The sequence below is a fragment of the Lampris incognitus genome, chromosome 1 (assembly GCF_029633865.1).
Source record: "Lampris incognitus isolate fLamInc1 chromosome 1, fLamInc1.hap2, whole genome shotgun sequence".
NCBI lineage: Eukaryota > Metazoa > Chordata > Actinopteri > Lampriformes > Lampridae > Lampris > Lampris incognitus.
The window spans coordinates 101,178,498-101,190,740 of record NC_079211.1 but is presented as its reverse complement, the minus strand read 5'-3'; the positions used below and the strand labels follow the sequence as shown (position 1 = coordinate 101,190,740).

General features: G+C 42.6%; 1 protein-coding gene across 6 annotated transcripts in view; it reads left to right on the top strand.

Moving 5' to 3' along the window:
* Nucleotides 1-12,243, top strand: part of LOC130121764 (potassium channel subfamily T member 1-like) — a 166,005-nt gene that overhangs the window by 102,919 nt on the left and 50,843 nt on the right. For all 6 annotated transcript variants that reach the window (XM_056290844.1, XM_056290763.1, XM_056290681.1 and 3 more), the window contains 3 exons: nt 1,956-2,030; nt 2,537-2,620; nt 3,390-3,484. In XM_056290844.1, the coding sequence (XP_056146819.1) occupies nt 1,956-2,030; nt 2,537-2,620; nt 3,390-3,484 (254 nt within the window). The remainder of the gene's footprint in view (nt 1-1,955; nt 2,031-2,536; nt 2,621-3,389; nt 3,485-12,243) is intronic.

Here is a 12,243-nt window from a genome sequence, read left to right as displayed (position 1 = left end):
ATGGTAGTGAAAAGCTGAGTTGACAAACCTCTACAAAAAGATATATAGTGAAATACTTCTTAACGAGGTTGAAATTGGGGCCCACACTCCAAAACAAAACAAAAATCAATAGCACAATACAATAATAGATTACCTGGGCAAAACGAAGCACAGCAGTAAAATTGATGCTGAACTTGCTTCAGTCTAGTGGCGCTGATGGTAAAAACTCCAAAGGAGATTCAGTCCATGATTATTTAAGGCATGTCGTCTTGTTTGCTCACTGCCGCCCAATGACTGATGGGATAGGCTCCAGCCATCCCCGTGAACCTGAGAGCAGGATAAGCGGTTTGGATGATGGATGGATGGTATATAAGCTTGTTAGGAACGCCACTCTTACTGTGCTTAATGTCCACCAGCCCCAACCTAGCAATAAATACCGTCCAGATGAACAGACCTAATGAATCACAGATAAGTCCACAGACTGGTGCTCTCATGACTCCACATTAGTTACAGTACAACTGTCTCTAGCTTGGATCGATATGGAAATTAGTACTATTACCATTCAAGCCAAATAATTTTTTTACTTATTTATTTTGATTTTGATATACTTCAATGATCCCCGTAGGGACACTACACTCTGCATTTAACCCATCCTAGCTGTGTAGCCAGGAGCAGTGGGCAGCCGCCGTGCAGCACCCAGGGACCAACTCCAGTTCGTCTTGCCATGCCTCGGTCAAGGGCACAGACAGGAGTATTAACCCTAACATGCATGTCTTTTTGATGGTGGGGGAAACCGGAGCACCCGGAGAAACCCCACCGCAAACACAGGGAAAACATGCAAACTCCACACAGAGAACTTGGGATGACCCTCAAGGTTGGACAACCCTGGGGTTCGAACCCAGGACCTTCTTGCTGTGAGGTGACAGTGCTAACCACTGGGCCACCGTGCTGGCCAAAAAAATGTGGTTGATTTCGAGTAATTTACCTACAGGGACTCATTCAGGGAGTTGATATCTTTAATTAGGTCGATAGCTTAGAAACTTGGAGCGGTGACAGATGTTTTGCTTTGTTGCCAGCGTGAAGCTATAGCAAACAATGCATTCAAGGTGCCTCATAAATTTGATTAGAAAAGAGAGAGAAAAGAATTGGGGTGGTACAGTGGCGTATTGGTTAGCGCAGTCGCCTCACAGCAAGAAGGTCTTGAGTTCAAGCCCCGGGGTAGTCCAACCTTGGGGGTTGTTTGCATGTTCTCCCCATGTCTGCATGGGTTTCCTCTGAGTGCTCTGGTTTCCTCCCACAGTCCAAAGACATGTAGGTCAGGTGAATCGGCCATACTAAATTGCCCCTAGGTGTAAATGTGTGTGTGTGTGTGTGTGTGTGTGTGTGTGTGTGTGTGTGTGTGTGTGTGTGTGTGTGTGTGTGTGGGTCGGTCCTGTGGTGGCCTGTCCAGGGTGTCTCCCTGCCTGCCGCCCAATGACTGCTGGGATAGGCTCTAGCATCCCACGACCCTGAGAGCAGGATAAGCGGTCTGGATAATGGGTGGAGAAAAGATTTGATCCGCCAAAGTCTGGCTTTGGACCTGTGCTCGCATCTATTCCAGGGAAAAGACAAAAGTCAACAGTACTTAGCAAAGCCACATAGTAAACGAGTAGTCTCTTGTTACATGTGGGAACAGTGTAGTATGTGTAGTATAAGAGTAGTGTGAACCCATGTGAGTGACAGACTACTACCCATTCATCCATCCTGGCTCTCCTGATACTCTTACCGAGCGTTCCCCCATTTATTTACTGCAAATATTTCTCTGTGGAGTTTTACCTCCTCGGATCAACCAAAAATGCACCGTGGCTATTGTTGAAAGGCGTCCCACACAGCCGAGCGACCCGTCATCGATTATTATCTTTTATTGAGTGCCAATTCTTTTCACCCTCACGTTTCACCCTCACGTTGATTTATGAGCTGTTTGATTTCCCTTTCAGGGGAACATTTGGGAGCAGATGTTCCAGATATCCTTCATATTGGAGATGATCAATACAGTGCCGTTTATAATCACAGTGAGTAATTAACATGATGAATTGAGCGATCCAGCTCCGGTTCAGACAGTCACATGAATGGAGGCGCTGTGAGAATGTCACTTCAAGCAAGCAAGTGTATTTATAAAGCACACATTTCGTACACAATTCAGTGTGCTTTACACACACAAAAACAGAAAAGGAACAACTTCAGCCCTTGCATACTTCTGTATTGGATTGCTGTGAACGGGTGGCCTTTTTAAAAAAAAATGCAAAGTAAATCCCCACAGTAGTTTCTGCTCAAAGGTAGCAGGCCTTGACTTTATCCCAGGGTTTTCGACAACACACAAGTGAGTAATTTATCGCTTCATCTGACCCCACTGCTTGTTGCCGTCTAAATCCAGGGTGCTAAGTCAGGGCCAATGGCTTAGGAATTCTAGATGTGCTAGGTTATTGTTTTTTTTTTAACATAACATGCCTTTTTCACCTGAGGACATTACAGTAGTCGATAAATCCATTTTCTTTGTCTCTCCCAATTTTTTTCTCAGATCTTCTGGCCTCCGTTGAGAAACATATTTGTCCCCGTGTTTCTGAACTGCTGGCTAGCTAAATGTGCTCTGGAGAACATGATTGTGAGTACCGGCACACAACGTAGAAGTACAGAGGACTCGACAGTGTTTGTGCTTTGTGTTTGTCCTTATCTTGTGTATCATTGTCTCGCTGTCTCTGTTTGTCCTGACTGTGAGATGCTACAGAGTTATTTGAATAACTAATATGGGACAAACAATACGGCATGGGCTACTGCTTTACAACATGGAGCCAGGAGCAATGGGCAGCCGGGGGGGGGCACCAAGCTGAAAGAATTATGACTTCAGCAAATTTACATTGAAGTGAGAAGGGTGAATGGGATTTTCACAGGCGAAGACAATTAGGTTGAATGGTATAGCGGTGATTTCAGGTTATCATACCAAGAATGGGTTTAGGAGCTGGAACGGGGTGCCAGCGTGGGAGCTGAACAGATGGTAGGGTCTAGGGCCAAGGAGAGAACAGGGACAGCTTGGAGGTTTGGTGTGGTGAGGTAACGGTCAGGTGGAAACTGCTAATAAGGTGTGACTGAAACAGGATTCCCAGGGCGGTGCATTTCAAGACCTTTTTGTGCACAAGATATAAGGTCATGTATGGTATTATGGATATTAGCATTACATCAGTGAAAAATTCTGTTAATGGTGTATCAGTAATACTACGTAGATGCTTATTACCTCATACTTTTAAATCTAAGTGCCTTCCTATCTGTTTATCTATCTATCTTACTGTCCGTCTGCCCGTCTATCTGGTTATCTGTATCCATCTATCCGCTTCTATATCTATTTATCCTCTGTTCACCTCTCCTTCGTTCTCCAGAATGATTTCCATCGTGCCATCCAGAGGACCCACTCCGCCATGTTTAACCAGGTGCTCATCCTCATCTGCACCCTGCTGTGTCTGGTCTTCACTGGGTGAGTGACTGATCCTTCATTCGCGTCATCCATCTTGCCGCTCGCCTCTCAACCACGGTCACCAACCTGACCCGAGTTTGTCATTCTGGTCATTGACAAGAATATGCACTTGTAGCAGTAACAGAGAGTGGTAGGAAGAGTGGCCACTTTACAACCAGCAACACTGACATGTAGTCAGCTTTCTGCTTCATCCCGTTAATATGTGTTACCAGCGCTGTGCTGGGTACGTGTGAATACTGCACAGTAGACAGACACTATCTGCACCTTTGCGGTTTTGTTTAGGTTTGTGTTTGCACGCTGTGTAAAGACACCTGTCAATCCCTAAACTCATATATCCATCCCTATGAGGGACATATGAATGGGCAAAGGCTAATTTGGTCTTGTTGTGCCTGGTTTGCACCACTCCTGATATATATTTATTTGTTTATTTTATTTTTTACAATTAAAAGAAACAGATCATTTAAAAAAAGAAATCACAATAAATACCACCAAAAAAAAACAGCGCAGGGGAAGGAGGAAGCCCAGAATGGCTTAGTCAGTCCTTACACAACTTTGACACACAATTGCAGAATAATAAAGATCAGATGAAAAAATATACATATATATATATACACTACCGTTCAAAAGTTTGGGATCACCCAAACAATTTCGTGTTTTCCATGAAAAGTCACACTTATTCACCACCATATGTTGTGAAATGAATAGAAAATAGAGTCAAGACATTGACAAGGTTAGAAATAATGATTTGTATTTGAAATAAGATTTTTTTTACATCAAACTTTGCTTTCGTCAAAGAATCCTCCATTTGCAGCAATTACAGCATTGCAGACCTTTGGCATTCTAGCTGTTAATTTGTTGAGGTAATCTGGAGAAATTGCACCCCACGCTTCCAGAAGCAGCTCCCACAAGTTGGATTGGTTGGATGGGCACTTCTTTGAGCAGATTGAGTTTCTGGAGCATCACATTTGTGGGGTCAATTAAACGCTCAAAATGGCCAGAAAAAGAGAACTTTCATCTGAAACTCGACAGTCTATTCTTGTTCTTAGAAATGAAGGCTATTCCATGCGAGAAATTGCTAAGAAATTGAAGATTTCCTACACCGGTGTGTACTACTCCCTTCAGAGGACAGCACAAACAGGCTCTAACAGGTACTATTTAATGAAGATGCCAGTTGGGGACCTGTGATGCGTCTGTTTCTCAAACTAGAGACTCTAATGTACTTATCTTCTTGCTCAGTTGTGCAACGCGGCCTCCCACTTCTTTTTCTACTCTGGTTAGAGCCTGTTTGTGCTGTCCTCTGAAGGGAGTAGTACACACCGGTGTAGGAAATCTTCAATTTCTTAGCAATTTCTCGCATGGAATAGCCTTCATTTCTAAGAACAAGAATAGACTGTCGAGTTTCAGATGAAAGTTCTCTTTTTCTGGCCATTTTGAGCATTTAATTGACCCCACAAATGTGATGCTCCAGAAACTCAATCTGCTCAAAGAAGTGCCCATCCAACCAATCCAACTTGTGGGAGCTGCTTCTGGAAGCGTGGGGTGCAATTTCTCCAGATTACCTCAACAAATTAACAGCTAGAATGCCAAAGGTCTGCAATGCTGTAATTGCTGCAAATGGAGGATTCTTTGACGAAAGCAAAGTTTGATGTAAAAAAAATCTTATTTCAAATACAAATCATTATTTCTAACCTTGTCAATGTCTTGACTCTATTTTCTATTCATTTCACAACATATGGTGGTGAATAAGTGTGACTTTTCATGGAAAACACAAAATTGTTTGGGTGATCCCAAACTTTTGAACGGTAGTGTATATATATATATATATCTCCAGTGATTCAAGTAAATTCTTTATGAGAGAGTACAAGACTGTTTCATCTACAGGCTGCAGGCTTGTACTGTCTCATAAAGAATTTACTTGAATCACTGGATTATTTTGCTCCTTATTCTTTGAGCACTTTTCCTACCGTTGAGTGTTTCTTTTAAGAAAGTTATTTATATATATATGTATAAACTTAGCACAAAAAGTAAGGAAATTTGTGTTTGGTAGATTATTTCTTTGTTGTAACAATGCTTCTTGGCAATAAATCTTATATCAGGCACCTGATTGTCAGCACCTGGGGTACCAGAAGCTCAAAACAAGAGTCAATAGCAACAGCAAAATAAGCTGTTTGGCATTGGCAGAGAAGATTTGGCAAATTTTTCATGGACGCAACCCACATACTCAGCTCTGCTGCTCATCCCACAAATGCATGTTCCTTACAAATGTGGCCCCATTTAAAAGGGAAATAAACAGGCTTTCCAACAGTATAAGATTTATTGCCAAGAAGCATTGTTACAACAAAGAAATAATCTACCAAACACAAATTTCCTTACTTTTTGTGCTATATATATATATATATATATATATATATATATATATATATATATATAAAGCAGAAAAAGACTAAACAAAGAGAGAGAAAAAGAGGAATGTCATGGTGTGGTGGACTGGTGAATGACCGTGGACCCTAAGCTTTATTTAATATTTCAGACCGATGTCGCTAATTGAAAGCTGGTTGTATATTTATTCCGTAGCTGTGCTCCTACATTGAAAATCGACACTGAGTAGAACATGAACAAGAGAGATTAACATTTCTGGTGTGTCCTGTGGCGTGTGTGAACTGGCGAATTGGGAATTGATGCTCTTCTCAGCTCCTAGCCCGAGGCCCTCATTCATTTTGGGATTACTTGCTGACAAACAAACAGATTAACACATGTCTAGAGGCAAACTTTGACAGATTAATCAATGGCGTTAGCCTAAATAAGCATTGCGATCAGGAAGACCCAAGTTTTATTGATTTCAGTGCCCTTGTATCTGGGGCTTTTTTTTATCGTTATCCAAGTGCTAGGCAGAATATTCCTCCCTTCATAAGTATTACCTAAAAGGCAGAGCACTCAGACAGAACTGTACAACTGCACTCCTAATGATGTTTAATCTGCAGAGTCAAGCTGGCTGACCCAGACCCTTTGGATAGTAGTGAACCACTAAAGGCATTTCCTGAATCCGGTCTAAGAAATCTCTTTTGAGTTTAATGTCAACCATTTTTGTGAGTTTATTGATTTGGCACTCACGCTAACCACTTTATCTTTTTTTAATGGAAAATGGGGCAGTCTCGAGTGTATTCTGTGCACATATAACAGAGGGTCATACACACTTTTCGTGTCCGCTGAAAGCCCCGTGAATCCATTCATGTTGCCGTTCACTTGCTGACAGCTTTCTCTACCCAGTATGTGTACCAGAACACCAGAGACTATCACAGCACTGCTTCCCAATGAATAATGTCTTTATTTTTTCAGTGTCCCCATAGTATTCAGTCAAAATAAACTGGACTGTTTTTGTTACAAGTGTCTTTCTTTTTTTTAGAGATGCTAGGGAATATTCTGCTGACATTTTAATGAATAGTTCTGCGTAGAGTATACAATTCATCATATGATGGTAATGATAATAATAATAATAATAATAATAAACAACTCAATGTACAGTCCTGAAAATTTCCTTTTTGATATTTTCTATTTTCTTTTCGCTGGCATTTTTAAGATAATAGCTAATGAATAGTTCTGAGTGGAGTATACAATTCATCATATGACAGTAATGATAATAATAATAATCAACTCAATGCACAATCCTGAAAATGTCCTTTTTGATATTTTCTATCGCTAGAATTTTTAAGATAAATAATGCACAACTGCCAACATCATGAGCATTTTTGTAGTTGCTTCTTCTGATGGTTACTGTTAAAGATGACTTTCCCATGAAAAATGACACGACGAATAGCATTTTGCTTATTCACTGTAGCAGCCAAATGAAAGAAGAAAGAAGAAGATATACTTTTATAAATCCCAATGGGGAAATTCATCCTCTGCATTTAACCCACCCTAGCCGTGTAGCTGGAAGCAGTGGGCAGCCGCCGTACACCAACTCCAGTCCTTCTCACCATGCCTTGATCAGGGGCACGGAAAGGAGTGTTAACCCTAATAGTCCATGGGCCAGAGCCCAAAATTTCCTATTTCGGTACACTCAAGGTGGCAAAACTTACTTATAATTTTTGAAAGGATCCATGTCTGTAGATGATATTTTGGTATGATAACCATTCCTGAGTGGCAGCTGTATCACAGTTATCAGCTCATGAAGTTAACCACCCCCTAAAGTAAATTGCATTTTAGACGCTGGTGCATATCCTGGTTTAGCCTCATGGTCAGGACATTTTTCAATGTTCTATAATATTGTCTTTGGTATCATTTTAAAGGGGACCTTCTTAGCTTTCATTCAAGCCCTGTTGTGGATATTTCTCACAAATATAGAGGTCACTTGAGCTCTTCAACCCGTCAATAACACACATCTTTCTGCAATGTTCGCCTAAACTATATACTTTCTTTTAGCCCTGTGGCATCTAGGAATATCAGGGACACAAAACAAAAAAACTGGAATACTCACAGGACTGTAAAGATTCAGGAAATGTATAATATACCCATACTATTTCATTGTGTGAGGTGATTGTGAACCTTAAATTAGAAGGGCATTATTACTAAGAAACTAACTAGACCAAAGCCAGTTAGTCCATGGGTCAGACCAGATATCGATATCACCCAAGGTGACACAACTTCACTGGTGCCATTTTATTTGGTACACTAACAGAAGTAAAATAATACATGATAACCTTTCCAAATGAGCAGCTATTTCATTTTTCTTTCAGGAAACCTGTTTCTGTGCCTCTCACGATTGTGTATTTGCCCAGATTTTTACAAATATAGCATTTCAACACCCCTGGTACTGATTAGCCTAGCTTAAACTCTGGGACAGTTCTTAGTTGGCCAACAACCAAGGATAACCAGTACTGTGTACTTCCATTCATTGTGCTAAGCTAGGCTAACGTGCAGCCAGATAGCTTTCTACTAAACACATATAGAGGAAACTGGTATCTATCTTCTTGTCTCACTCTGGAGAAGATTGTAAGCTAATTTCCCATAATGTTAAAATGTTCTTTTAATGTATATGTTAATATGATTAGTTAAAGTGGCTACGAGGAACTTTCATCTTGTGTTGATTTTAGCGGCCTCATGTGGACAAAATACAGCTGTTGCATAGCAACTAGGTAATGTATCTATTTGTGGCTATGTAAGATAAATAATGGTAATATGACGCTGGTGAAGCAAAGTAAACTTTGTTTTAGTAGTGTTCATACACCTAAGTTACATGTATTTGTTTGTATGTGGCAGGTGAAAACTGACTGAATATGGCCACTGGTGAACAAGCAAGTTTTTACCCAATACCAAAGCGCCCACGGGTGGAGTGCATTATCCACTGTTCTGATGATACAGATAAGCTGGTTTCACTACAAAGTGTCGACTCATGGAGAACTCTGCTCAGGGCAGCTCAGATACGAAATCATGCACCAGTTTTGAAACTGGCAAAAGACATTCCTGAGGGACAGATTCCAGCAATCTACTACCACAGAAAGTGTCGCAGTATCTTCACTATGAAGCAAATTCATGATGGCCTCCTTGCAAAAGAAAAGAAAAGTTGTGTCTCTGCTGAAGAGAAATAATCTAAGAGAGTAGCTCGACATGCTCCAAGTACATCTAGGACTTATGATGCAGAGTGCATATTTTGTCAGAAAAACAGCAAATATTCCAAGAGACAGAATACGAGAGAAGTACTGGTGCAGTGTCGAGAACTGCGAGCTGATGCAAAGATCAGGAGTGCAGCCACAAAGAAAAGGGACAGCAGAATCCTTGCCATTGTGAGTAGAGACCTTGTAGCAGCTGAAGGGCACTACCACAGGTCATGCTATAGACTTTACACCAAAGAAGAGGTTTCCAAAGGAGAGGTTGCCAGCAATGAAGATGATGATGCTGCAGCCCAGTATGAAGCTGCTGTGAATAAGGCATACAATGAGCTGTTCCTCTTCATCAGGATGGAGCTTTTTGGCAATCCTCAAGTGATGACAATGACTGATCTCTCTTCTAGACTGGTAGCTTCAATGAACTCCCAAGGCATTGCTCAAGTCAAGGAATCAACCAAGAAGCACATAAGGCGAAACCTGGAGAGTGAGTTTGCTGGAGCCTTGCAGATATTCCCTGATGAGAAAGGAAAATTCCTCCTCTATCCCGATAACTTGTCCATGAGGGAACTTGCCAAAGAAAATCAGTCTCTCAAAAGGGAGCTGCAGACCCTGAAAAGTGTCAGTGCACAAGATGTTATAGCCAAAGCAGCCATCAAATTGAGAGCAGACATTAAAAGTCAAGATGTTCCTCAAACCTGGCCGCCTGAAGTCAAACCAGAAGCAGAATGTCCTACCATTCCAGAGTCGCTCATTATCTTCCTGTACTCTCTACTCACAGGCTCAAATGATCCTGATCATGCGTCCCAGAGAGTGCAGTGCCTTCTGCAGTCATTTGGCCATGACATAGTATATGCAGTGACATGTGGAAATACCAAGCCTTCCAAGCACATTGTTCTGCCATTCAGTGTCAAATCGTTGACAGGAAATGTAGAGTTGATAAACATCCTCAACCGACTTGGTCACAGTGTGTCCTATTCACAGATGGAAGAGATCAACACTGCCCTGTGTCTCCAGAAACTCTCATCATCAGGGAGTGGCATTGCCCTTCAAGCTAACATCCATCCTGGCATATTCACAACTTTAGCCTGGGACAATATCGACCGTCTTGAAGAAACTGTCAGTGGTGAGGGAACATCTCACAGAGTCAATGGGATTGCTGTGCAAGCAAAGCCAGTCAACCCACTTCCTGTCCAACCCATGCCCACTGTTCCCAAAACAAAGAAGAGAAGCATTGATGGACCCCCACCAATGTTACCAACTTACAATGCTGGACAACGGGTAGGGCCACCACAAAGCAAAAAGTCAGATGCCGATACTGCAGCCAATACTAAGCTTGCCAGAGAGAAAAACCTTCTTTGGGTCCTAGCACGCATGTCACAACAAGAAGAACAGTCAGTCAGCAGCTGGACAGGCTTCAACATCCTGACTCGAGGAGAGATGACGGTCATCCCCGACAATATAGGCTATCTGCCTACCATCAATGCTCCAGCGACACAAATGTCTACTGTCAACGAGGTGCTTAACCAGTCACTGAGCATCATGAAGTGCTTAGGCCTGAGGAAGATTGTCTGTGTCTTTGACCAAGCCCTGTATGCGAAGGCTGTCGAGATCACATGGAAACACCATGACAAGTTCCATGATATCATCGTTAGGCTTGGGGTATTCCACACCATCTGCACACTGCTGGCAATAATAGGAAAGCGTTTCCAAGATGCTGGACTCAAAGACCTCTGCATTGAGTCTGGCATGATTGCCGAAGGCTCAATTGCTGGTGTTATGGATGGCCGCAAGTACAACAGGGCAGTGCGACTACACAAGCTCCTGTATGAGGCTCTCATGCGACTGACCTTGAATGGTTTCCTGTCCTGGTTGGAAGAAACTCACAGGATTTGACATGGTTCACCTGAATGAGACACTGAAGACCATTGACAGCCTTGGGAAAGAAGTCTCACAACATGCTTTGAAGGAGGTCCTCGAGAACAGCTCTTGTACACGCATCATGGATCTATTTGAAGTCTACCGTGAGTTCCTTAGAGGTGGAAACGGCAGCCTCTCGAACTTCTGGATGTCCTATTTGGACATGGTTGAAATCTTGTTGGGGCTCATCCGAGCATCCAGAGAGGGAGACTGGATGCTACACTTGGCTAGCATTCGAGCAATGATCCCATGGTGCTTTGCTTATGACAGGATGAATTATGCATGCTACCTCCCCTACTACTACGCCCAGATGTCTGAGCTGCCCATCACACACCCAGATGTGTACACAGAATTCATGGAAGGAGGCTTCTCAGTCCAACTGGGCTCCACCAATCCCTTTGGCCGAATCCCTGTTGACCATGCTATAGAAGAAACGGTGAACAAAGACACCCAAACAGCTGGAGGGACAAAGAGATTCAGCTTGAAGCCAGGAGCTGTGACCAAATATTATCTCACAGCTGAGTATAGAAGCATGTACCTCAGACAGCTGAGAGACCTGACAGGTCAAGGCAGGTGCAAATGGTCTCATCCAGATCTACAGAGTCCAAGGATCAAGAGAGATGAAGCAGATGTCCAGTCTCTCATGGACCTTATGGAGAATAACTGGCTCAATCCTATGTCCCCTGATGAGATTGATTTGGTTAGCCTCTCCACTGGCAACATGGCTCCACCTGATGTGACCATAGATCTCTTGAGAGCTCTTGAGAAAGGAGAAGAGGCCTACCAAGCATTCCAGCAAACAAGGTTAGATGCAGACCCACCACCTGTGAAATTCCACGACAAGATGACCAAGCAAAGTCTGAAAAAATTCTCCAATGTCAGCACAAAACAAGCTCATGGAAAGAAAGCACAGGATGTGGTTCTGAAGGCAGATAAAAACCTTTTCAGTCACATGATCCTGGTGGCTGAAAGCAGGAAGGTGAATCTGAAGGATGTCCTTGCCTACCCATTGGGCCCACTACCATGGGCACTGGCAAATGCTGATGGGTCCTTACGAAAAACAAACAAGGCTGCACTTGCCAGAGAGCTTGAAAAGAATGTATCTCCTGCAGAAGACATCCCAATCCCATCTACTTCCTTCATTGATTGGATGAGCCTGGTCCAAAAAATGAATGGCAACAACAAAACCTTTGCACAGGTGGCAGAGTCAGCCTTGACCCAGGTCCTCCATGAGGGAGC